The sequence below is a fragment of the Patiria miniata genome, unplaced genomic scaffold (assembly GCF_015706575.1).
Source record: "Patiria miniata isolate m_02_andy unplaced genomic scaffold, ASM1570657v1 HiC_scaffold_9, whole genome shotgun sequence".
Classification (NCBI taxonomy): Eukaryota; Metazoa; Echinodermata; class Asteroidea; order Valvatida; family Asterinidae; genus Patiria; species Patiria miniata.
Window position 1 is genome coordinate 2,061,458 of NW_024037076.1, and position 27,477 is coordinate 2,088,934.

The 27,477-nt window shown below is 39.2% G+C and overlaps 3 protein-coding genes across 8 annotated transcripts in view; 2 read left to right on the plus strand and 1 right to left on the minus strand.

The window, feature by feature from the left end:
- The window catches only part of LOC119720739 (GTPase-activating Rap/Ran-GAP domain-like protein 3), a 46,667-nt gene extending 34,502 nt beyond the window's left edge, over positions 1–12,165 (plus strand). The window contains exons 14-27 of one of the 3 annotated variants that reach the window (XR_005270113.1): positions 849–956; positions 1,263–1,337; positions 1,746–1,809; positions 2,016–2,063; positions 2,491–2,589; positions 3,090–3,203; positions 3,554–3,717; positions 4,566–4,718; positions 4,883–4,952; positions 5,502–5,582; positions 5,927–6,045; positions 7,100–7,217; positions 8,026–9,188; positions 9,327–12,165. Coding sequence is in view for 2 of the 3 variants with exons in the window: in XM_038190565.1 (XP_038046493.1) it covers positions 849–956; positions 1,263–1,337; positions 1,746–1,809; positions 2,016–2,063; positions 2,491–2,589; positions 3,090–3,203; positions 3,554–3,717; positions 4,566–4,718; positions 4,883–4,952; positions 5,502–5,582; positions 5,927–6,045; positions 7,100–7,217; positions 8,026–8,957 (2,145 nt within the window). In the remaining variant the exon portion in view is untranslated. Of the gene's footprint in view, positions 1–848; positions 957–1,262; positions 1,338–1,745; positions 1,810–2,015; positions 2,064–2,490; positions 2,590–3,089; positions 3,204–3,553; positions 3,718–4,565; positions 4,719–4,882; positions 4,953–5,501; positions 5,583–5,926; positions 6,046–7,099; positions 7,218–8,025 lie in introns of all 3 variants that reach the window. The other 2 variants (XM_038190565.1, XM_038190567.1) reach the window with 2 other exon arrangements.
- Positions 12,166–12,616: 451 nt separating this feature from the next.
- LOC119720384 lies at positions 12,617–26,801 on the plus strand. Of its 2 annotated transcripts, XM_038190047.1 has the most exons (5): positions 12,617–12,716; positions 13,381–13,482; positions 25,320–25,459; positions 25,821–25,918; positions 26,500–26,801. In XM_038190047.1, exons 2-5 carry the CDS (start codon positions 13,447–13,449, stop codon positions 26,625–26,627), a joined length of 402 nt encoding a protein of 133 aa, XP_038045975.1. In that variant the 5' UTR covers positions 12,617–12,716; positions 13,381–13,446; the 3' UTR covers positions 26,628–26,801. The 2 variants fall into 2 exon arrangements, with proteins under 2 accessions (XP_038045975.1, XP_038045974.1); XM_038190046.1 differs by lacking the exon at positions 13,381–13,482 and having other exon boundaries at positions 12,645–12,716.
- On the minus strand, positions 17,531–25,132 carry LOC119720383 (1-acyl-sn-glycerol-3-phosphate acyltransferase alpha-like). 3 transcript variants are annotated; one of them, XM_038190042.1, is made up of 7 exons: positions 24,917–25,132; positions 22,942–23,187; positions 22,345–22,481; positions 21,140–21,315; positions 20,455–20,583; positions 19,245–19,317; positions 17,531–18,094 (listed from the first exon to the last, which is right to left on the minus strand). In XM_038190042.1, exons 2-7 carry the CDS (start codon positions 23,157–23,159, stop codon positions 17,958–17,960), a joined length of 870 nt encoding a protein of 289 aa, XP_038045970.1. In that variant the 5' UTR covers positions 23,160–23,187; positions 24,917–25,132; the 3' UTR covers positions 17,531–17,957. The 3 variants fall into 3 exon arrangements, with proteins under 3 accessions (XP_038045970.1, XP_038045971.1, XP_038045973.1); XM_038190043.1 differs by lacking the exon at positions 24,917–25,132 and adding an exon at positions 24,311–24,451; XM_038190045.1 differs by lacking the exon at positions 24,917–25,132 and adding an exon at positions 24,307–24,391.
- Positions 26,802–27,477: the final 676 nt, after the last annotated feature.

Genomic DNA, 27,477 nt, shown 5'->3' on the forward strand with positions numbered 1-27,477 from the left:
CGCGCTAAGGGAAACATACATATATTTATGAAGACGCATCATTATTGCGTTTTTCAAACGCATAACAACACTAATGTGTTTGGTACATCATCCATCTCGTAAGAATTTATATGATGGCTTCTCACTGAATAGACCGTTCCGGATCAAGCCCTTACTAAGCCCCGCCCACCTTGGGTATTTGTGTGCATTTCTCACATTGCTTGTATAACCCAGTTTGACCCAGCTAAAAAGACTACCATAGACCTCGCACTTTTCGAAATTACACACTGACTTCGCGAAGTTATTAAAAATACTCACAACTCTCCAAGGTGTTTGAGACCACATCAAATTAAAGCTTATTTCATCATCTTTCATTCTCCGTTCAATTTTGTGAGGGTTAACCAATGACTTTCGGGAGAAAATTCCATCCAAAGATGATCACCCCTAAAGGCAGTCCTGAAGTCCATCACCATTTTGAAACTGGACGCCTCCGCTCCATTGCAAAATAGATCCATTTTAGGGCCCAATTTCATCCAAACTTCACAGAAATACGAGCTCGCAGTCCTGTGCATGGCTTCCACACGTCTTTTTTTTTTTTTTTTTTTTTTTTACAAAGAATTGTGCTTTGATACCGGAGAACCTGAAGGCAGGCAAATCGTGATTTGGCCGGCGTAGGCAATTTCTAGGCTATTAACAGGTCTGCACACATAGATCGATTGCATTCAGCCGCCACCTTTAACGTTGTGTTGTTATGTTAATTCATTAACAATGAATGCACAAGACGTCTACCCATGCGTATCCATATTGAACAAAAACACACGCCTCAAACATGGCTGCACTGCAAACTTCGTATATCTGCTTCATTCCAGAACATGCTGAACAAGAGATCCTTGAGTGACGTCATCCCGGAGCCTGTCTGGGGATGGAGAAACAAGAAGGAGGAAGCGAGACAAGTGGAATTTGTCCGAGTCGGTCAGGTAAAAAGGAATATAACAAATCTACATTATCCACTTGTGGTAGCGTACTGCTTGAACTCCATGAGGACGAGGTTGGGATGAATGACGCCAGACATGCATGCTAGAGCGTGCATCTTGCGGTTTTATAAATATGGAAATGTCAAGAAATGATTAAAGTTGTTCTTGTGTTTTTTTGTTTTTTTAATCCCATCGGTGTTTGCTTAGTGTCCTATGAAAGACTACAATTTTCATATTGATGTTTTTTTAATGTGTTTTTAGTTATGTAATTATAATGAATTTTTTTGTGGTGTTTTGTTTTTCTTATAGTTGCTGAAACTTAAAACAATCGTCAAGGGAGACGCTCCCACGAGTTTAGCGACAACAAGTCTCCTCAAACGAGAGGTAACGACGGTTACTTTTATATTTCTTTTGCCGGAAAAAAAATAGAGTTTGGCGACAGAATAATCGTCGTGGATCAAAATTCAAAATTGCAAGTCCAACTAAAATCGAATTATATTAGTGAAAAACAAATAAGGTCGCAAGTAGCAGAGGACGAATAATAACAAAGGATTGCCTTTGTCCAAGCTCATTTGAATAGAATATAAGTTGAATTGGGACTGGAGGACTTTTGATGACTTATGAAGACTTGACAAAAAGATTGCTTACGCGCTCTACACGATATTTAATCTACCAAAACGATTATGTTTGCACGGGAACTGATTCAAATTATTACTCGAACATTATCACTGGCAAGCATTTTCTAACAAAATTGACAATTTTGTCATGTCTTTCTTTGCTATTTGTCTACAGCCTTGGGAACCACAATGTATCCATAATGACTTCGCACATGAAGTACAGTGCGGAGATTCCTGGGGTAAGTTTTAAAAATAATCCTGACACGGAAGTAAGTTTCGTTTTGTTGTTAGACGTTCCTTTTCTGTGAAATGTTTGAAAGACTAATCGATGTTAGCTAATATTTAACAACAGAAGTAAAATGGCTCGGTTATAAACCTCAAAATACAAACAAAGGGGATTTTTAACTCAATCTTCTCGATATTTTTGTTTTGTTTTGTTTTCAAGGCGATCGGCTCATAGTAGGTACGGAGGTTGGAATATTCTGCATTGAAGGTGAGTGCCCACCTTTAACCTTTTCTTTGAAAATTGGAAGTAATATATATATTCTCTGATAAGTTTTTGTTTTGTTTCTGTTTTGTGTTTGTCCGTCCAAGGCATTTCACCACAAGCCTCGGCTTCCAGAAGATGCCTCCATATCTTTTCATATTTTCGCCTTTTTCACCTTTTCGACAAGCTCTATTTATTGATTTATGTACTTATGATCGTTTATTATGCTTGTATTTCTCATTGTGGTAGGGAAATTAAAGTGAGTTTGAATTGAATTGAAGTTAAGGTGTCAACAGAATTCTTTTAAAGTGACCAAGTTCATGTATATGTTCTATTTGTAATGAGGAAAGTCCAATGAATTTTTGGGAAAAGGTCAAGGATTATTAAAAGTATTTCTCTAAATATTTTGGACTTTTGGTTGGTGCTTTTTTAGAGGGACTTCCTCCACGCATGCTGTTTGACCGGACAGTGACTGCCAAACAACTGAGTGTCGTCGAGGCTCACGATCTTCTGATCTTCAGAGCTGACAAGGGTAGAAAAATCTCTCCGAGCATATTCATTGGATAGCTCATGCCCTCTTGAAATTAACCAAAAGTCCCACCCTACCCTTAAATTATTGGGAATTATTCAAAAGTTTCCTAGCTTTTTGACGATCTAAGTTATAAAAGATCTTTTAAGTTTTGATGGATCTTTAGGTTGGGGACATTTTAATGTCACCATGCACCACGTTACTACTGATACTGCTATCCAATAGCTGATGAAAAAAAACCACTTGGCTGCTTTGTAGGGATTCGAGCCTACGACCTCTTACTTATAACTGCAAGTGGCTTATCCACTGATTGAAATACCAGCCGTTGGGGCGGACGGCAGCGGGTACTGCCAAGATCTATATATTAGGCCATGATATCTTCCACAACCAAAAAATCCAGTCATATTGGAGTGTTAGACTTCATCAACTGAATTTGACCAATCCTGTCATAAACTTTATTGTTTGCTTGACTTTCTAATTTTTGATTTTTGATTTTACCTCAGGGAAGGAAAGCCGAGTGTACGTGTTCCGTCTGACCGACTTTGAAGGCGAGCCCAACGAGCTGATCGTGCGGACCAAGAATGACTGCAAAGACCACAAACTGGAGAGAACGAAAGGTAAATTAATGATTGACATCCATGAGACATTCATGGCAAAACAATTTCTCTTTTTCTCAAAAAGATGAAGAAAAACGAAACAATCACATTAAAAGTAGTGTAGTGGGCCTTAATGAGATCATCACATGCAAAATGTATACATGACGTCACACTTGCTTAAAGGTTATCACTACACGGATGCACTACTATATCACCATCAGCCATATATCCACCAAGCTGAAACTTCAACAGGTTTAATAGTTGTTGTGCACCTTACCTAAGATTTCGAACAATTTTGTGGCTTCACACAAAAAAGGAATTGAAAAAAATTATTGAACTCAAATATGTTTCATGCTCCTGATAATGCTCAGGTTGCCAGCTGTACGCCTTGAGTCGGCCCGGAGGCAGCCATCTACGGATGGTCGTAGCAGTAGGCAAGAAGCTCCTGGTCATGGCTTGGAAGCACAGCGCTGCGTGGACGGCGTGGTGTATGGCGGCCGATACCGACCCGGTGGAAGGGTTCACGTTTGTCAGGGTAATAATGTAGCTCAATTGGGTTATAGCTTTGAGCAAATGACGCCAAATTGTAGGTACAGAGGGTGAATTTATCAAGGTTTTTGAAGAAATTTAGTCAACCCTACATCAATCAAAATTTGGAGATGGCAAGAATTTCGTTTTTGTGCTTCCTTCAAAAGCAATATCCATTTGTTTTGGTACCCCTGTTACGCCGCCCTAATGTTCCCCCATAACATTGTCAATAATTTCCCCCAAAACTGTGGTCAATTTACCTCTTTACGGCGAGTACGATAACAACAGTAGCAATATGACACGTATCCCCCAACATTTCTTTACTACCGACGAAAATGTTGTAGAAAGTCGGCAGTAATTACTTTGTTATTGATAAAGGCTGGGTTCGGGATCTGAATTCGAATTGGCCTGTGCTTGACTTGTGATTTACTTGTGATTAACTTGTGATTGACCAGTGATTGACTTGTGATTGGCTTGCGATTGACTTGCGATTGACTTGCGTTTGGCCTGTGATCGACTTGTGATTGGCTTGTCGTTAACCTGTTATTGGCTTGTGATTGACTTGTGATCGACTTGTGATTACTTGTGCTTAATTGTCTTGCGATTGACTCTTAGTTAAGTTTCAATTGACTTGGGTTATACTTGGTATAACTTGTAATGACATGGGGTTGACCTCTGATGATAATATGATTCCTTGATGGCATCGGTGACTATATGAATACATCCTGTGGTATCTTGTGGTTGAATTGTGGTACTTGCCTTGCAATAACTCCTGATGGTTTAAATACAACTCTTATATACTCCGATTACACAATGTATCACATTATGTCGATCGTAATTCTCCTTAACATCTAGGAACTTGTTGCCTCAGAGGTACCCAACCTCATGACACTGGTAGACGGCGGCAAGGAAGATAACCAAATCTGCGTAGCCTTCAGGAACCAGTTTGATCTCATCAATGAAAAAAACGGAGATACCTTCCGCCTTCATCTCGTCGAGACCAGCAAAGTGAGTTACAAATTGGATCATTCATGTTTTGGGGTTTTTTTAACAAAGGATTTTGCGTTAACATTATGATATAGTGTGTATGGTTCTGATAACAGTCCTTTATTACCTGTATAGATAGTCCCAACCAAAACCATTAAACAACATTTCTGATGACTGATTTACAGCAGGTGAATCTCGTATCTGCCTTGGATATATACGAAGATGAAGAACCTGAACTTCTACTCTCGTACAACCGTAAGTTGCTGTAAACTATGCTGTTAAAGGTTTAATTCTGTCTGTACGCTGAACGGCTGAAGTGACGCTACCATAATCAGCAGCTATACTTCTTTGTGCAGCAAAGTGGGAAAATAGTAGGGACCGGGAAAATGTGTCGATTTCGGGAAGACAGAAATCTTCAAATTTGGGATAAAAAGTGAAAGAACAAAAGAGGAGAAATTGATAAAAAAAATTGTCTCGGAATTCTTTCTGTTGGCAGGCGATAGTTTCAACGTTTCACAATCTGGGATAACGAATTTAAAACTGGTATCATCTGTTTAATACCTATAACTACGTTGATACTTTTTTGGAAATATCATCAGTGATAAAATACTTTAAGTAATTTATAGACTTTAGCCATCCGATAAAAATACAAGATATTGTGTCCCTTGCTTATACCAATTAAAACTTGAATGTTTTTCGTACAGTTTGGGAATGTGCGGCTTAGCAAGATTAGTCTGTACAATGAATTTTTTTCAGATAACATTATTTCTTTAATTATTGACGTCGAATACCGTTTCCCATCAGATGTGTCCCAGTTCAAGAAGCTCAACGGCGAGAACTCGTCAGATTTTGACATCCACTGGAACTCAGCACCAAAAGCCATCGGTAAATCGGATTTGGTGTTTTATAATAATATAAAAGGACCAAGAAGTCACATCTTTTGACAAAAGTGGCTTGTAATTCAATGATGGTGTACCATATAATCTTTTAAATCAGCGGTGAGGCAACATTTTGTCTTCAGGGTACCAGACGAAATTACTGCATATTAAAATATAGGTACGTACACAACTAATAAGTTATCTGATCGTAAAAAAAAAATCGCTTAGGCCAACAATGCTCAATTGAGGGCGTATTCATGTCAATAAAATCGATTTGTACAGCAGATGAAACGATCGTAGATGATTGCATAATTGACGGTATATATTTGGTTTTCCTCTAATATGATATAGTTTGTGCCTTCCCCTACATCCTGGCGTTCACACACGACTCCATGGAGATTCGCCTCGTTGTGAACGGCAACCTCGTACACACAATGACCATGCCACGACTCAACCTCATATCCTCCAAGGTACAATCCCAAACTCGGTTGTTGTGACCAAACTATCTTGGTGACACCTGTTATAGTTCCTTACTTTCTTTATCCCTATCTTAGCCCTTCAAGTAAAAGTCTCTACCCATTAGTCCCAAAGTGTCTCGCAATTATTGCCCCCGTTCATTTGGCCATAATAGTATGAGACCAGTTCTGAATGTAGCTTAAGATTAACGCAATCTGGTCTCTACCCCCAAAGCACCAACTTATATACCTCGTTGGAGAGAGGCAATTGTAGTAAAGTGTCTCGCCGGTTAATGTCATATTTGTTTGTTTTGTTGGCCTTTTAAAGTTGACCTATCATTAAAGTGCCTATCTTTTGATGACCCGCCCACAACCACCATATATGGAAGTACCATTCACATAGGTTGATTTGTTGACAGGTACCCATTTATATATACCTAGTTGGAGGGAAGCAATTGTAGTAAAGTGTCTTGCCCAAAGAAGACATGCTCTTTAACGAACGTTATCTGTGAACTCCATTTTTCTGTTAACTCCATTACATAATGTCATAGGTCATTGCAATTCACATTTAACATATTTGCCGAAGTTGACCTATTAAGAAATGCTTATCTTTGGATTACCCGCCCACAACCACCATATATGGAAGAACATTGACATAGGTTGATCATTTCCCAGTGAGCTTTTGCGCTGTCTAATTTGACAACTCGGCCTGCCTATCTTTTGATGACCCGCCCACAATAACCATATATGGAAGTACCATTGACATAGATTGATCATTTCCCTGTGAGCGTTTGCGTTAACTTCTGTCTAATTTTGACAACTCTGCCTGCCTATCTTTTGATGGCCTGCCCACAATTACCATATATGGAAGTACCATTGACATAGGTTGATCATTTCCCTGTGAGCTTTTGCGTTAGCTTCTGTCTCATTTGACAACTCTGTCTGCCTATCTTTTGATGACCCGCCCACAATAACCATATATGGAAGTACCATTGACAAAGATTGATCATTTCCCTGAGAGCTTTTGTGTTAGCTTCTGTCTAATTTGACAACTCTGTCTGCATCGCAGTGCGATCTTCACTTCACGTCTACGGGTACACCAGACTTACTGCACGGCCTACAACCCAGCCCCAGGGACCCGATCCGACCGTTCAGTCCGCTAGCTAGTCCCACCAATCCCAATGCAAGTACGTGACAGAGTTTAACATAGCGATCAAAGGCTGGTTCTTTGTAGTGCTTTTGTGTCAGAAGGCGAGTGATAGTAAAGTCAATCACAATGGACCGATCCAGTAAGCACCGCCCCATGGTGTTCTGACCAATCACAGCCGTGATTTTTGTCCGACGTGCGTGCACAAAAGTCCGACATGCGTGCACGCGCGTATGATGCGCGTGGCAGGAAAATGCAGTGTGGCATTGGAGAGGAGCACGTGTTAATTTACCCACGTGCGTACTGGGCGGAGCTTACTGGATCGGTCCATTATTAAGCCACAGGTTAGGCCAAATATTACATGGAATGTACAGTGTACAACGGGATGGCTTTACTCATAGACTGGTCCCTTACAAAAAGCTATCTTGAGACTGTATGATTTATTATTGTCTTGCGATAAACTCCTGAAACCTGTACTGCAACTCTGATATGGAAGATATCAGAATTTTATTTTCTTATGAAAATCCATATTGCCATCATCTGGAATGCCTCTAAAAGAAAAGGCAAAACAACTCTATTGTAAATTGATTAACCTTCAACTGACGGGGTTAAATTTGAATTCTAGCTGGGGATTAAATTCTCAAGTTACAATTTTTGACTCCCGATAACGATCAAAATTTTATGTGTACTGGCTTCAAATGGGTATTTCAAATATTAAATCTATTTATCACATAAGATGGAGAGATTAATTTATTGTTGATGTCTCAGTGCTGTTGGTTAAGAGAAAGAGTATTGGTCTAGTCCTAAAGTCATAGACCTAATTCATTTGCCTTTTTTGACTGACATAGTTGCTCCGATGATGGGTTCCCCTACTCGCATCTTCAAGATCCCACTGATAAGCCTCGTCGGCCAGATGACGGAGCGGCCGGTCCAGCCTACCAACAACCGGCCTCGGTCCTTCATCTCCCCGCTAGTCAACATCGCCGAGACCTCCTCGGCTAACAAACCCACCAATAGGCTGACCACCCGACCGCAGAGCGACACAGCGCTGTCTGCGTACGAGAAGAACATGGCGAACGACAGCGGGAACGCGGAGGGCCTGGCGCCCTGGCGCACCGGGCCGCAGCTACCCCGCCCCTCTGGTGAATACTCGGACTCGGGCTACTCGGAGTCCGATGTGTCGTTCGAGTCCGCGGACTGCACGGACGCGCCCCGGGGTTACCCGTACGAGTCCGCACGGGTTGGGCAGGACTCGTCCGCCGAGATGCGCCGGAAGATGTTCAGTTGTCTCCACTCCCCGCGGCAGCAACGCCGGACCTTATCCTCGCAGAGCGCCGACCCGGAGGCGCGGGCCGAGTTACTGGGGACCTCCAAGTCCAAATCGCGTTCTCGATTTGGTTCCAATCACTCGGACTCGGTCTTCTACAGCAACTCGCGGACCCCGGGGCTCACGGACAGCCGGTCTAGCTCAGTAGCCTCCGAAACTGATTCCTGCCGGTCTGACACGGGCACTTTGCAGTCCTGGCCCCGCTCCATCCCTCGGTTCGGCAGTAGCGGGTCTACAACCTCGCAGTCCGAGGCCGAGATGAGAGCAGAGCTCCTCGGCAAACTCCTACGGTCTCCGAAGCTCGGTCGCCCGTCGACCTCCTCGACGATGTCCACTCAGTCGGACTCGGAGGACCGAGGCTCCGTCTTCGAGAGTGTCAGTCCCGTCAACAAGACAAGCCATCCTTTCTATCTCTCCTCATCGGTTGACGAAGATGATATCGACCTCAAGTAAATATGTGTACATAGGACGTTAATATACTGAGCCATTAAGCCCCGCCCACTGCGCACGTGGGCAACACTTATTAACAGGTGCACTTCTCCCACACCGCATGTTCCAAACGCGCACGTCATACGCGCGTGCACGCATGTCGAACATTAATAACGACTGTAATTGGCCCCAAAAAAACTTGGGCGGGGCTTAGTGGATCGGTATCTGCAGTGACGTAGTTGAGTCCAGTCACAAGTAATGAGGCCGTGTCCGAAACGGGCTTCCAGAGCTACGGCTACGTCTATTGTCAGCGCGTCCCCGCGTATTTTCAATGGGCACAGACCTAGACCTAGCTCTAGACAACTGATTCGGATGCAGCCTAAGTAATTACAGGGGATCACGGATCCTCTACACGGATCCTTCCCGTGAGGGGCTGGGGATGCACAATTACAAAAGAATCTTAAAAAAGAATCTTAAGAGTCACAATTAATTTGAATAGACCTTTATCATGCTGCCACCATTTCAGTCATGTTCCCTGTATCCAATAACATAACTGAATGATAATGGTTTTTGTGCAAAAAGGAACTAGACTATCTTTCTTCCAGCGTCGCTTTGGTTACGTTGATTTGAATGGGAAAAAAATCAAGATGGCCGCAACAGGATAATGATCAATAACAGTACTGAATGATAATTTTTTTGGTGCAAAAAGGAACCAGACTATTTTCCTTCCAGCCTCGCTTTGGTTACGTTGATTTGAATGGGAAAACAATCAAGATGGCCGCAACATAATAATGGTCTATAACAGTACTGAACGATTTTTTTGGTGCAAAAAAAGAACCAGACTATTTTTCCTTCCAGCCTCGCTTTGGTTACATTGATTTGAATGGGCTAAAAATCAAGATACCTGCCACATGATAATGGTCTATAGCGTGTGACTTGACTTGAATTTGGTGGACTCGTGATGAACTCTGCTACAAAACTGGCGTAAATATGTGCATATAGAAAACTAATTGGATCCAGAGTTATTTTTCTATTTTACATTTTGTAAAGCATTCCAAATCAGATATTCTGAGGTTTATGAATACAAACTCTTTACAAAAAGAGAGAAATATTTACTTTTTTTGTCTTGCCGTTTTCTTCCTTGAAAAACATCAGTTCAATTTTTATTCCTTCGAAATATATTTGTGGTCAAGGTACGTCCTACGCATAAACATTATAAAAAACATACTGTCGGGAAAGCAAAAGGTCTAAGATGAATGACATAGGCCATGAGCTGAATTGTGAATGACGACATGGATATTTGTTTTCGTGTCCAAAATGCTTGAATCATAGGAAAGTATGCATACATGCCGCTGTCTTAAAAGAAATAAAGTGGACATAGAATTGGGTTTTGTGGTATTTTATTTTTGGCATTTCAAAACATTAATGTTTATTTCTTTATTTAATTCTTTCCTAACTCTATCACCTTACGGATTTTTGATTTATTTGTAATTTTAAGTAAAACTATTTTGATACTACTGATTTAAGACGCTGATGACAAATCACCGTTGTATAAAATACATTTCCAGGGACAGTTTACACACTAATTATGAAAATCGTACGAATTTGACATAAATGACCGACTAAAAAGGTTGTAACGTAAATGATTGACCTTTTTCACTTCGTTTCTTGCCATCGTGTTTTACAAAATAAGATTCTATATGTAAATCATGTGTTTATTACTAACATCGAGCGTAACTGTGATTGTTGAAATATTTGAAAAGAAAAAATTGTATTATAATGATGGAAATACTGCTCGTTGTTAATTAACATTATATTAATATTTTGATTTTTGATACGAAGTATAATGTAAATTGATTACCTTTACGTGTTTTGGTGCGTGTGATTATGACTGATAATTGTCTCTTTGCAGTAAGTTCAAACAAAAACACCTTGGGTTAAGAGCCTTGACACCGAGTCAATGTACTTAATGACACCGACAGAGGGCGTGCTCTGGCGCGCCAGAAACTACATGACGATACAGACTCTTTAAGATTTTCAGCATGGAGTCAGAGAAAAGCTCTATTGAAACGCCATTCCAATTCGATTTCAAGTTAAGATGTGTTTTATTTAGAAAACTTTGCTTTGCCATGTCTATTAAAAATATGTATACACATTCCACTGTGTCAATCGATAAGTTTCGACTGAAATTGGCTTACATTGAATGTGTCCGGCCTAACGAAAAGTAGGCTATATTGGTTTTTTTCCCTCTAAAATTACGAAAAACCTGATTTTTTTTAATTTGACAGTTGTTTCAAATAGGCTTCGACTAAAGGCGCAAGGCAAGAAATGATTATGTTGCAAAGGATTCAGTGCTGGTCGGGAATTGGTACAACAGTATTTTTGTATTTTGGAGTAAGATAAAAATGTAAATTTCGAACCAGCCAACCGATCCCGCAAGCTCGGTGGTCGAGTGGTAAGACGTCTGCGCAAAGCAGGAGGTCGCTGGTTCGGGTACCACCCGAGTGATTTTTCCAACTTTCATTCGGGAGTTGAGTATACAGTGTTTGTACGTAGGTGAAGGGCAAAAACTAATATTGATTTACATCACCCCGACGCAAATTCTATCTTATGAATATTAGAAGTAAATTTGTTGGGTAAAGAGTAAAAATGCTTATTATTTTTGGTACCACGGTACAAGCTGTGTGTAGGCCTATTTGGCTTTTAGGCTGAGTTGTAAGGCAAGTCGATCGCCAAGTCAATCGCAAGAAATCTACTAGTCGAAAGTAGTAGGGGCCCAAAATGGACCTAACAAATGAATGCCTTTGTCGCGGTCAATTCCAATATTGACTTGGGACTGGATGAATTGTGATGACTTGTGATTGGCTTGTGATGGCTTATGATGACTTGTGACTGACTTATGATGACTTGTGACTGACTTATGATGACTTGTGATGACTGATTACAACTCTGTCTCCAAGCCAGCTGGACAATCGAAGCATGATCTTAAAAGGTGCAGTGAATCGTCTTAATGTTTGGTGTATAAAATTTCAATGCTTTGCTCTTTTTCTCCAGAAAGTTTTATACCTGTGAAATTTTATGAACATGTATATCAAAATACAAAGCACACTGTTGGTGGTTTATGTCTGTTACAAAGAATCATAATTATTTATTCTACCTTGTGGGAAGTGAAATTGATTTATGCCTTTATCTTTTGCAATAAAACATGAATGCACCTTAATTTTCAAGAGCACTTTGTTGTATTTTTGGTGAAGTTTGTGTTGGCGAACTGCGTAAATGCACTACAGCAGTATTCTGCTTTATATGCAAGATGATCTAAGGGTTAATACTTATATTTGGAAGTCATGAGAAAGTGCTGAAATCATTTCAATATTTTGAAGAAAAAAAGATCATGAAAGCTATTCAAGACTGTAAACCCCTTCCCATTCACTCCTGTGTTCTCTAACATGATTTCAAGAAAACTATTTAGATGATCTTCTTGATGTTTTCTTTTTGGTTTACACTTGTTTTTAAAAGAGGGTTTGGCTTAAAATGATGAGGCGGGCGAGGATAATACGTAAGGCTAACAATGGGGGCGCTCTTTATTACTTTGAATGAATTGTGCTGCTTCGGCGCTCTTATTAATACTGTGAATGAATTGTGATACTTTTGCGCTCCATAAGTCTGGCATCCAGACGTATGCAATAAAAAAGGCATAGGTAAATACAAAGGGTGCCAGTCTGTTGGACGTTGTACATGTTCGACATCAACACGTGTGTGTGCTGCGCTATTTACAGTGTTGCGGTAAGTGAATTTAAACATTCTTTTCTTTCAGTGCAATCATACAAATGACATTACTTGACGCAAAAAGGGTGTCATGCTTGACAACGACTAATCTCGCGCCAATAAATGGAGAATTGTTTGGATACAATGCCTTCACAATGTCTAGCCCCATAAATGTGGCCTATTTACTGGACTGCCTCCAAACATGCCAAACATAGGCCACACATCCACATGTAGAAAAATCGTGTCGACGGAGCCAAATTTTGATTTTCACATTTAGGCTTAGTTTGTAGGGTTTTTTTGCTTTAGAAGCATACTCACCCTCTTTACAGGCTAATCAGAAAGTGCTGCCTTTTTCAGATGTCTAATTTTTGTGAAATTTCATGTTGAAATTTTGATACGCAAACGTGTAAAAATGAATCTGGAAATTTCACGAAAAATATACATCTGAAAAAGGCAGCACTTTCTGATTAGCCTATGAAGAGGGTGAGTATGCTTCTAAAGCAAAAAAAACCTACAAACTAAGCCTAAATGTGAAAATCAAAATTTGGCTCCGTCGACACGATTTTTGTACATGTGGATGTGTGGCCTATGTTTACGAAGGCAGTCCAGTAAATAGGCCACATTTATGGGGCTACACAATGTCGAACAAAAATTAAAACTTGTGTGCCCATTTTCCGGACAGGTGCGTAGCCACTGGATATTTTAAGAACTGTTGCAGTGCACTACAGAACCAGATTCAATTGTCATCATGGGAGGCCCGTCCAACAAAATCAACAAGCCAAAAGTAAGTAGGCCTACATCAGATTTAAAGCAATGCTAAATTAATAGGCACATGTAATTATAAGACAATGTATTGTATTTGTAAGACAATTTAAGATTTCTGTGAGTAAACAAGAGAGGGCGCTTTGTCAAGGACCAGCATCCTGTCCTATGAGGACACTTGTGATTGGTTCATTCACATATATACATCTCTTTCTTTAATTTGTCTACATGTACATAAGTACAAAATGTATATCATGTATATGGAGGGCAGGTACAGTATATATATGTTGACTAAAATTTAATTCTGATCCTGTGTGATAGTTCTGAACCAATCAAGAGACACAAGGTTAATTACCGCTGGGCAAGTATTTCACGTACAGTGTACTTGCGAGTACAGTTTATGCTGTTCTCATTGTTCTTCTCAATTCATTTTTTTATCTACTCGAGGGCTCGTCCTGGTGCAAGATGAATCAGGTTCTCACGAGAAGCAATTTAGGGTTTTAACCCTAAAGGGGCCGGGGGGGGGGGGACATTTTCCGCGATAGCCTCTAAAAAAAAACTGTTATGACTTTTTAACCTCGAGCTTTGCGCATCTTTTGATACCAAAAACATAAAAATTGGACCACGGTATACAGAGCAGAATTGCCATTCGTACATATGAATAATTAATTAGCCATAATTCCAAAACCCTTTGACCTATAGTCATGAAATTTCTTGGGTATGTTTAGGAAGAGTTGCTCTAGATGCATGTACTGAGATTCAAAATTTTTCATTACTTGATGGCCGAGATCTTAGGGGGGGGGGGCGGAATCCGAGAGATGGTAAAAATAACCTGGCCCTTTTAGGGTTAAGGTTCACAGATTAATACGTAAACAGGGAATCGCTCCCTCCACCTTGCTCTCACTAGGATTCCATTTGTCCCCCCCCCCCCCCCCCCCCGAAAAGAAATTTAAGTAATAGACCCAAAATGAACCATGGTTTGAGATGGTTTGTATGCTCCAACTTTTGTGTGAACAAAAGTTACCATCTTCTCTTTGTTAAGATGAAAAATTGCAGAGTGCAGATTTAACAGTTACCATTGTCCCCCATAGACTTGTATTTATTCATCTGCTCTATTTACATGTACAGTGTGCTTCATAAAAAAAAGTAAAGTCATCTTGTGTGCACACACAGTTGAAATTATGAATAGGCTTAGGCCCATAATCCATGATCATAATATCCATCGATAATTTCATGTGATGGAGAATGTTACCCAAAGGGTTAAGTTGCATGATAATGAGGCATTAGACAAATTGGACAAAAATTGATAGAAATTAATTATCAACACCTTAGTTTATTCCATATACTGGCACAAATAGTCAATAAACACGTTATGTCTAGAGCTTGACACACAGTTGTTTTAAAATTTGATAAATGATAACCACATTAATCAAACACTACCAAACTTTTTTCAACTTGATCAATTACCTGTACCACAGAATTTCATTGCAGAAATAATTCAACTAAAAATTTGCCCTTTTCATGCCAAACAAATTTTTTAAATGTTTTTTAATTTAATTTTATTTTTTACTGATTTCAATATTTTTACGCACCAATATAATAATTATTTGAATTTTCTTTAATTATAAAATAAGACAAGTATGTTTTTTGGTATCTCTCTTTCATTTATCATTCACTTCAATCGTCCACTAAAAATATAGAACACAAAACTCTTGCACTATTGAATAAATTAACAGCATTTGGAACCAGAAATGTTAACAACCACCAAACAGCATAATTATCATACAAACTGCATGCCACATACACACGTGTGTAATTCTAGCATTATGGAAAAAATTGTAATGTCTGGGACTGACAGAGCCAATTAACCATTAAATTCGTATCTAATGAATGATTCAGAGAAATGATCCAAAACTCCTAGTCTGTAATCTCCTTGACCATTACTAGATGATGGATGTATAAGATTTGAAGATTGCATTTCAGGTTTAAAGGGGATATACAACATTTGCAAACATCAAAAAATAAAACTCATAGTTTTTACGAAATACCTTACTAGGATGTTGGTAAATGACAGTTGGTAAATGTAAAATTATGGCACCTGGTGTAAAGCCATTTTCAAGAAAAAGGTATTTTTGTATGCATTTCTAACGGTGGTCGGCCGACCACCGTTGGAAAAACCTAACTATTTTTCAACTACTGCTCCAAATTTACCATTTTTGTTCAGTCCAAATTTTGTTTGCTATTGGTTACATGTTCATGAACGTGTGCAAGCCAGCTAGACTGGTTCCCTTGCCTTACAATTTCCCGGCACCTATAAACTGATCCATTTCATCTTTAGTGGAGTCAGGGAACTAGACTACTTGAACATTTTTGTTTTCTTGGTTTTTCCAGCATTTTCGAACACAAAACTTCAAACATGTCAGTGTAACAATATTTGATCTATTATACTAACCCCTCAAATACTTCATTTGTGAAAATTACAGCAAAAGTCAATGATGTACATTCCCTTTAAAAGCTGACCTGAGCAGCTCTGTCATGAATATTACATGTACATTTTTATCCCATAACACTTGAACTGCCTACATACATGTACAGGTGAAAATGTCATATTTCAAAAATCAGTCAAAGAAGATAAAATTTCAGGAATTATTGATGGCAAGTCCTAGTCACTCATAATATTTATCGTTAGGCCCCACATTGCCACAGCATCATTGGCCTATATACAAATCACAGCAATATAATCAAAATGGAGTTTAAATAAATCAAAGTTATGTTCATAATACAAACAAATACTGGTATACTTGTACATTGTAAATGCACAATTAAACACTAAAGTTAAGTATATATTTGCAGGCACAAACAAATATGAAATCGAATAATTATTTTGGCGTTATCAGCTTTATCCACATGTGTGGCTTCAGTTTGGACATCGCTTTGAATTTTTGACATGTTTTAGACACATGCAGAAGTTAATGTCTTCCAAATAAACTTTGAACCAAAAATTTGCAAAATCTTCACTGATCTTTTATAAAATCCACAAAACCCTATTTGGCCCAAAATCCTGCATAAAGCAAGCAAACGAATGTGCGTCGGGCACGGTAGCACATCCACTTTCATTTTTTAAAAACTCTATACTTTAAAGTCGTATCATAAACTCAAAATTGTGAACCTTTCTGTACAAACAATATTTTTCTGCAACATCTAACTTCTCTCAAAACTGTACATGTGACATATCATAATTTGTTTCAAAACCCGAACAACTTTGGACAATTCTCAGTTAACCAAACACTACGGAAGCAATTTGCCAATTTCAAAAATAAAAAAAATATGCTAGCAGGAGAATAAAGACAAAGCATAATTGATATTCCAGTTTTTTTTTCTGACTTTTTTTTGTACCACAAAGCTGACTAATGTCCAACATGCCTACCCTGGTACGCTTGACAATACACCCTGTGGTTTAATGTAGTAAATTCAATAAATGAAGGGTTTGTTTCTGTCGATAAATTACATATTTGTGATTTGCCTGTACAAATAAGCATAAGGCTTTAGATACATTTTAGAAACTCAATCAGTTGCCAACAGGCAAAAAATTCCCAAAATCACAAAAAAAACCTCATTTGTTTAAAAAAACAAGAAATAAATATCTAAGAAATCAATTTAAAAAAATGTGCATCTCATTTGCATTCAATGTTAAGGCCAAAAAAAAAATAAGTCGGTCTCTGGTCAGCGCGCGCGTCGATTTTAACCATGCGCGTCGATCTTTTTTTTTCCAAAATGTTCCGCGGTAGCTCCAACAGCGCCCTCTATTTCCGCACCTCCTCAATTTTTTTTTCCAAAGAGCACCAAGGAATGGGAAATTGCACCAAGGCAAATGATTGAAAGCACCAAGGCAAATTATGGAGGACACCATGATGTACATGAGGACACCAAAAAAGCAAAATAGTACTTACCTTGTCTGTACAATCCAAGCTTGAAGAAAAAAAAGAAAAAAGGAAAAAAAAAAAAAAAAGCCGCGTGGCCGCGTCAATTCCGGAACTTTGGTCTGACCAGAGACCGAATATTTTTTGGGGGGGCCTAATGGCCCGTTTGCTCCTTTCATTTGCACTTATGTTTTAATTTTAATTTTTTTTTCTATTTTGTTTTTAATAAAATACAGTCAAACCCTGATAAGAAGAGCACTGTTGATACACCATCCATGATCCTGCTCAGTAAAATGTTAGGTCCCAAGTTTTTGTTTTTCTTGGTTTTCCATTACTGATAATACAATCAACAAGGTAATTTGCAAAGTCCCAAGGACCTTGTTATAAAGATGTTCAACTTCTGAGAACCTATTGAATTCAACTGAATCCTACAACAGTCAATCATGAGGTTTACGGCATCCAACAAAATCAAGAGTGCGGACCAAGTCCAATTATCAAATAACCACTGCTTTTTATACACACAAAAAAGAAAGAAGGCAGGAAAAGCTCGTGCATTCACAATGAATCAATATGGTTACTAGTCTGTTTTCAAGGCTGAGGTTCCGATGAATGTACTGATCATCATGTCCCGTACTTTCTCCGTGAATTCTGGGACATCATCTAACGTCATACCGACGGTGGATATGGGCTTAAGGACGGTCATCTTGTATGCACCTTGATTGACGGACAAAAACATAAAGAAATGACAAACATTAACTTATTATTAAGTAGTAAATTCAGATGTACTTTATCTTAGCAGAAATGAAACAATGAATCTATGAGATACGGTCTTGCGCTTTTTGGAAAACCGGGCAATTTAGTTAGGGACCGGTAGTCCCCGTTGCTGTGCATATAGACTTTTGATTAAAAACCCATATACGGCTGTGGCGAACTTCGTTATGAAACCCATTTCCTTTCAAACCCTTGAAAGGTGTATTTGCTTGCTTTGTGCATACTCAAAGTGCATAAAACAATGTTTAGGCAGGATGGTATCAGTCACCGGTACAAGATTCTTTGTTTGTTTTTTGTGTTCCTAGGCTACTAGGGCTGGGGTCAAAATTAGTGAACACTAACACTGGCAGTAAACAAAGTATGCACAACATATTTTTTTCTAATTGTGCACAAACCAACAGCGTATTTGCAGCGACCTCCTCCTCCTCCACCTGCAAAACCCTCCTCCAACCCCCAACCCCCCCCCTTCCCCAGTGGCAGGTCATGCAACCAGCCTGGCTTGTATATTACGAGTTTGACCACGCTAACGTGGTCACCTGACCAAACGTAGTGATCACTGTACACTCATGAGGCCCCCTTCAATGGAGACACCACGCTATTGTGCAAAGCAACTGCTGTGTGATGAATTATCTGAACAATAGCTAACACAATGCTGTCGCCATTAAAGGGGGCCTTCCTAACGTGGTCACCTGACCAAACGTGGTGATCACTGTACACTCACGAGGCCCCCTTCAATGGAGACACCACGCTATTGTGCAAAGCAGCTTCTCTGTGATGAATTATCTGAACAATAGCTAACACAATGCTGTCGCCATTAAAGGGGGCCTTCCTGTTGGCTGCCTGGATCGGTCTATTGGTCAATGTGCACTGTTTGATGGCCAGGCAGGAAGAGTGTACTGCCCAGCAATTATTACTGCCCTTGACTGAGTGGCAGTCTGTTCAGATTGTTATCTCGTTGTTGACCACTTCCTTTGTCTGAACTTGTTTGCAATCCAAACTACATGTATGACCAGTGTAAATGTACATGTATTTTAATTACATGTACATGTATTACCAGCAAAATAAGAAACTCTCTAAAGAGACTTTCACCCACCTGATGTGAAGCGTTTATGCCTGAAACTGAAGAAGGATTCTTGGCACGAGAACACAATAGGTACTATTGGCACCTGTCACAAAACAAAATAGGAAAATATTTGGCACTGAACACTTTAAGCAAATTAAATTTACAACCCTAACCCTGCTGAGTCCAACAGGATCCAACTGTGTCACATACCCGATGGAGCCTGTCGGATTGAGCAGTTAACTCCTTGTGTACATTCCTCAAGCAAAATGTTGGATTCAGCAGGCAACTGAACCGCATATAACGCCATGTTGGACTCCGTTGGATTCAGCAGACAACTGACAATAAGGCTCAGTAGATTGAGCAGGAAACTCCGGTTGGACTCTGTTGGATTTAGCAGGGTAGTCCTGAGGAACTACTAGGGGGTCAGGGTAATAGAATATTAGAACTACTAGGGGGTCAGGGTAATAGAATATTAGAACTACTAGGGGGTTAGGGTAATAGAATATTAGAAACCTCCATGTACATGTAGCTGAGGCTGCTGAGCCTCCTCCTTTTGAAGTAAAGATGTGCATAATAATCAGTACCCTCGCTTCAGTAACAATTGTTACTACATGTACATTTACATGTACAATGCAAAATCTCACTTGCAAGGTATTTCTCATTAAATCAGTAGGTTTGTTTCCAGGTAATTGCCAATGCTCCTACGGGTGCACACCTGTAAATAGGCCTAAACCCATCTGCCGAGCTCATGAATATATGAATATCATGTTATACCCTCAAAATATTCTATATTAGAGAGTTTTGAGAGCCATAAAATTGGGGAATTGAAGAGATATTGCAATGAACCTCTGGCCCGGACTCGGGGCTTCCAATTCTGAACATTTTCGATGCTATTGGGCTCGAAAGTGGCGCTATTTTGCCATGTTGTGGAGGGATCGTTTTTCAAGATGGCTACCGTTCCGCTTTGGGGAAAATAGGGGTCTTCTTCTTTGGGCGAGAATTTCTCGAAAAGTCAACGGTCAACCCACCAAAAATATGAAAAGAAATTGAAAGATGACGTGTTGATTATCATTTTTCTGTGCAGCTTAAATACCTGTGAGAGTTCTGAGTATTTTTAAAAGAATTTTGAAGTATGGGCATTTAGCACTAGTGTCTATGGGAATTTGTTTGCACTGTTATACCCCTACATGCTTTTAAGTGAATAGCGCCCTCAGTCGGTAGCAATATGGACCACACCCACCTGTGCCTGTATTGCAAGGTTGAAGGCTCCCTTCTTGAAGGGAAGGAAGTACTCCACTTTCTTCTCCTCTTGTGGAAGGTTCTTCTTGGACAGTTTTCTTGTTCCTTCGGGAAACACCCAGACCTTTGCCTGTGAAATTCCATCAATACAATATGAAGATGTGCTTATTTGCCTTTATTTTCGACCTGATGGATCTTACTTTGAGCTGGCCTGTCATTTTGACAAGTGTAACACTTGTTACTTTCAAACTCTCGACTTTTGACAAAACATTGACGGAACTAATAGGTTGGCCTAACATCAGAAAGCATCCTTGCAATAATTTACAAATTATGTCATACATTGTCATAGGGCCTAAATACTGGTACTATCCCTTTAAAAAAAGGAAATAAATATGTACGTGTAGAAGTACATACATGGTTCTCAACTTTTGAGTACAGAAGAAACTTTATAAGAGCAAGAGCAAATAAAACTAAAATTCTTCCTATAATTAAAAAAGCTCTGCTCCAAAATTTCAGAGGAAAGGGGCCATGAGTCGCCTCAGATTGCACCACAGAGTGCTCGCTGGAGTTTGCACTTGGGGCAAATATTTTCAGGTTTTTTGTCACAGTCCAATCATATCCCTGAACTGTGTTGTAAAGTAAGACTGACACAGTTCAAGTAAAGTCTCTACAAGTACAAGACTTACGTTTTGCTCCTTGATGATCTTGACAGTGTTCTCCAGTGCTACTTTGGCCTTTTCTCGGTTGGTTCGGCTGACGAATATGACGCCACTCAGCATGGCGGCTAGGCCCACTGGCCCCAAATACTTGACCGAGTTTTTCATCATAATGGAGCAACGGTCAGGCCAGTATTCCATCATGGCTGAAAAATTCAAATCAAAAATTTGGTAATTGTTTAAAATGTATGCACTTCTAAAATGTTCAACGCCATTTGTATACATACATAGTAAGCATATAACTACAACAGAATTGTTGGTGTAGACTTCAAGTTATTGTTTAACACTACTTACATGTAGCAATCTCTCTGTAAGTTATTTTTAAGAAATTGACAATTTCTCAGAGAATTTTAAGTTGCTTGTGATAGACCTGTAAGATAAGCAATAGACTTGTTATTAAGTTGTGATCGACTTATGACGACATGTGATTGTCTTGTGATAATCTTGTAATCGACATGTGATAGTATTGTAACAGTCTTGTGATTGTCTTTTGATTGTCTTATGATAACTTGTGATTGCTTTGTGAGCACTTATGATTTTGATTACCCTCTTGATTGTCCCTTCTCACTTTACGTGATCAGTTGTGCTCTGGTGGCTACACACCGAAATATGAGGCTTGTGATTGCTTATGATCACCTTGTGTCTGACTTGTGATTGACTTATGATGACGTGTGATCGACTTGTACTCACCCATATGGTCAAAAGTGCTCTGGTGGTTTGCAATGTAAGGGTTGCAATTGTCTTATGATTGTCTTATGATTGTCTTGTGCTTGTCTTGTGATTGTCTTATGATTGTTCTATGGTGACTTATGATTGACGTTACCTAATGTATGTGGTCAATTAGTGTTGTGGTTACACACAGCAATATGATAAGGCTTGTGACTGCCTTGTGATTGCCTCGTCTGACTTATGATTGATTTATAGTGACTTGTGATGACTGTGATTGGCTTGTACTCACCTATGTGATCGATAGTGCTCTGGTAGTTGCACACAGCAATATTACATGTATAAGGCTTGTGACTGCCTTGTGATTGATTTATATTGCTCATTACTACTGTAATCGCTGTGATATAGTTATACTATGAATAGCGTACCTAAATGCATAATAATAATAATAATAATAATAATAGTGGCTTGTGATGGACTTGTGATGACTGTGATTGATTTGTACTCACCTATGTGGTCGATAGTGCTCTGGTGGTTACACACAACAATGTAAGGCTTATCAGACTTGAGGTGTTCCAGACCCGTGGCACTCACTTTGATGCCAAACAAGTGTTTGACAGTGAGACGGGTGAAGAGTGCAGGCCATCTTTAAAAACAAAATCGGTATTTAAGAAAAATCAATTATTGCACCATCAAGTACACATGTGGTCTACCAAAGTTTAAGAAAATGACAAGAATGGGGCGGATCCAGGTGTATTTTTTTTGGGGGGGCCTTCTTAACGGCTTTCAAGTGAGGGTTTTACAGGCATCCAGTTATTTTCCTTTTATGTCAGCCTAAGAGGGGAGTTGATTCTAACATCTTGTTGCTTGCTGTGCGTCTTGGCTGTGATGCTTCCCCTTTTGAGTTTGATTTGCACACTTACGGTAGGCATCATGTGTACGTGTAACGCAGCACCCTTTTGGTGTGCACGTAGTTGTTTGAATTAGGTTCAGCGCTACGTCATGGCTCGATCTGACAATCGACGTGCTGTCCACATCGGACTTAATATGGCCGCCACGGTCCACCATTTTGAGTCCGTGTCCACTGATTAAAGGCAAATTCTTACCTGATATTGTCAACATCCCCAGGTTTCAGTAACATGAATGGGATAGCGACACAGCCTATAGCAGGATAGCAGCAGTTGTAAAGGTAGTACTTGGTCTGGAACCGGACCGTCCGACTCGTCAGTAAGAGGACCAGGTAGAGCACCAGACCGGTGATCAAAACCGTTCCCACAAAGTCCATGGGAGAAGACGGGGTAATAGACTCGCTGTCAGACTCCATTAGGGATGCTTCAAATTGGTCTCAAAACCTGAGGACGTTGGAAACGAAATTAGGATGCTGAATATTAGAAGCTGAATATTAGAAGTTGATTTTGAATTTAAATCTCTGATCCTGGGATTCGAAATTTGTTTGTTATGGACAATACAGGACAAGTAATTACAAGAACACACAAGCCAATCACAAGTTATCACAAGTAATCACAACCATTTTTCACAAGTCAATCATAAGTAATCATAAGCCACTCACAAGAAATCACAAATCACCACAAGTACTCACAAGCCAAAATCACGCCAATCACAAGTGATCACGAGTAATCACAACCAACTTTCACAAGTCAATCACAATTCACAAGTAATCATAAGCCAATCACAAGAAATCAGAAATCACCACAAGTCACCACAAGTCATCACAAGTCATCACAAGTAATCACATTTACAAGTCATCACAAGCCTTCACAAGTCATCATGAGTAATGTCGCAAGTCATCACAAGTCATCACAAGCCTTCACAAGTCATCACAAGTCATCACAATTCACAAGTCATCACATGTAATCACATTTACAAGTCATCACAAGCCTTCACAAGTCATCACGAGTAATGTCGCAATTCATCACAAGTCATCACAAGCCTTCACAAGACATCACGAGTAATGTCGCAAGTCATCACAAGTCATCACATGTCATCACAGGTCTTCAAAAGTTATCACAAGTTATCACAAGCATCAAAAGTTCTCACAAATCTTCCAGTCTCTCATGACATGGTCAACTGGCAATCTACTCGTGCCATCATGGCCATACTTGGTTACAACCATTGTATATGGAGATCAATGGTTACAACTCTCACAATGATATAATTTAATGTCGACCTATGAACTTGTGTCGGCGCATTGTACGAGTAGTCTGTGAAGTGTTCTATAAAACTTAATAGACCTTTTTACAGACAACTGCCAGACCGGGAATGTACCGGTACAATGAATGTGTAATTATGCTGCACTGCATTGTGAGGCATGTGAGTTTCACTGCACGGAATCACCATTTGTAGTGCAAACTGTCCCAGTATACAACTCAGCCTATGTGCACCTTTCACATGTCCAATCTATCTGTAAAGGGCTCATGGACTGTCATGAAACAACTGAAATTGTGTTATACATACAACTGTTACAGTTCCAGAAAACCTGCATTAGCTACATCATGGAGGAATAATGTATGTAGCCAGGCTGCATAACTACTAAATGATTAATGAGTTGCAGCATACACCGTACACACGTACATGACGTAGGCCCACTGGTTATCAATTCCAACAGATTTGTGTACATAACAATCATTGACACTCCTTGACCTTTGCACCTCCGTATTATTCCTGACTCTTCTGATCAGAATATTTGTGAACACAAAGCTTATTTCTCCATGATTGATACATGGATTATGGTGTTGGTGATTCACACAGTTTATCATTATCAAATATTAATGAAATTGCGCAGTGTCAATTTATGAATTTTTCATTTACGAGATGTAAAACAAAGCATGAAATGGCATTCAAATCTTAAATAAATGAACATGGAAATACAAATTGAAATCCACCGCAGTTGAGAGATTTGGCAGTTTTCGCAGTTCCTCAACAATTTATAATGGCTTCTGTTGGAGAAAAGCTACATATCCTGGCATTTCGCCTAGTCTGTAACTGTTCACTTTTTTCAGCATGTTTACTCGAACTACATGTATACAACTTTTTATAGCTAAGCTCCATGCTCGTACTCACCCAACTGACAACTGAAATCATCCCGCTATCCAACTGTCAAATCGCTCTGGTTTTCCCTCAATTTCTTCGTTTGATGACGGCTAGAAACACAGCACATGCTCCACTGTACGACTTGCTAACCAATTTTGATAGTATTCGCGAATATTTTCGCGACAACAATTATAATTTCGGCTTCGGAACGTTCGACTTTTATCGGGTTGCGCTGCAGACACAACATAACTGTCATGGCAAAAGGTCAAAGTTGAACTGCCTTGGTCGAAACTATGGAGCGCCTAGAGAATCAATTCTAAGTGTCGCGATTTATAGTTCCTCTGTAAAATTGTGAAGCTTAAGACTTCTACATGTATGGTAAAGCAAATTTCCTTACATTTGGTTTCGTGGCGATATTCTTATTAATTTCCAGAAACCTGGCTTCAGGATAATCCAGAGACACAAGAAGAATGAGGTCAAGGTCAACCCGCGGACGTCCAAGAAGGAAAAGGGAACCTTCTCTGGCGGCATGTCCAAGAATCGACGATCAAAAGGAATCGCCAAGAAAAGAAAGTATGAAAATTGAAGTGTTTTAGAATGTGCAATTCTAAAACACATTGATGGAAAAATGTTGCAACCTGACTCCACTACCGCGATTGCTTTCAAAGTCTATGGAGGGTCAAGAACATTTTCGAAGTATTTCCTATGTTTCTCAGTCCAAGATTCATGTCTTATCATCATTTTTGCAATGAATGACCTTCCTTGAGATGATTATATGAAGAAAAAGGTGGCATCAGGTTGCAACATTTTTTCAAATTTATGTTTAAAAAAGGCTTTCTTCGGGCATACTAGGCATCTTATTAATAAAAAAAATGTAGCCTCCAGAACCAGGAGTAATTTATTCCTATAATTTCTGTTTTGAATTAATGTCAAGGTTGAACGTCAGTACCAACACGACACCGTCAGGGAAGAAGCTCCGAAAACTCCTGAAAACGAGGCTAAGGAACGAAAGGGAGGCTAATGAGATGCAAGGTAAATATTATTGTTTATGACGTCAATTATTTTGGGTTTTTTTTTAATTGTAGGCCTAATTCATTTTTAATGTCAAATCTCCAAATTGCATCCAGTATTAGTGCAGAAATTATGTGAATTATTTCTTGTAGTACATTTGTTTATACATTTGTGTAAATGAAATTGACTTTTCTTGTACACAAATTAAACGGTCTTTCCTTGAAGTTTAACAATATATAGCCGTGTGAAGCTTTTTTATTTGGCGTTTCATAGACTCATAAAAAAATTTCCTTGTTTTTTTCTCCATGTCCATTTTCCTTTTCATTTCAGAAAATCTAATTTACATAAAAAGTTATTTACTTATTGTCATATGCAGATATCTTTTTTATAAATCAAATTTAAATGTCCTTGTTTTGCTTGTAATTTAACAATACTTCGTGTAATTTCGTTTGGCGTTTCATAGGCTCTTGGGGAAAAAATCCAAACCCGTTTCTCCATTCCCATGTTCCTTTTCATTTTGGACGATTGTGGTCAATATCGTATTTACAGGCAGGTTGGCTTATTTTCACAAGTACTTTTCGTTTCTCTCATTTATTATCCAGTGGAATTAATGTCAGTCTCGAGAAAACAAAGCAGGAAAAGTAACAAATCGAAGAGCGCAAAACAGTCGACGCAAGGAGCGGACATTGACAGCGGCGGAGGGGCGGATGTGGACATGGCCAAGGTCTAATTGGATTCACGAACCGATACACATTTTACTTTTGTAAATCTTTGTGGAAATCATTTCTACAACTGTAAATGTTTACCATGAACTCTGTACAATCAAAATGGTAAAGTGGAATAGGATGAGATGATGGCTTATAATGAGCTTAATAAAGGATTTGTTTTCGTCTGGGTAATTTTACCTGTTTGTCTTGTTTTGATATTTGATTTTGGGGTTTTGTTTTACCTAATATGTGGCCCTGCAATGTTTTACTGTGCGCCCTCTCGCAGATAATAACTTGTCAATTTTATTGGGGGCGGGTTTTGCTTACTTGTGGAGGCTATGTTGGCGCACGCGTCCGTTTACTTTAACTTTCAGTGTTTTTCTTTTACAAAAAACAAGCCAGTTAAAGTATAATATAGAGATGAGGCAATGATTTAACATGAACACCTCAAACATTACTTGAACTGTGTTAAAATGGTGCCTTGTGACACCAAGTCATGTATGTTAACAACGAAAGTCGACGGTTAAAATTATTCCAAATTTCCAAAATAACCTTTGGAAGCAGTTATTACGCAGGTAAAAATGAACAGTGCCAGGAATTTGGTAACGTACAGTAATGGCAAACAAAAGATGTTTCGGTACTCCGCGACGAAAATTAGACAATTATTGTTGCGAACACTATACTGATTTTTGCTGTCAAAACGTCTGCCAAACATAATTTTAAGTCTTCGAATTCATAAGGAAAAAAAATCCGCGAGACGATGATATAAAAAAATGTACGAAAGTCGAATTCCGACCAAAGCCCTGTTTATAGGGTTATAAAACGGGCATGCACATGGTGTGACCTTCCAGGGTGTTGTTTGTTTTTTTGAAG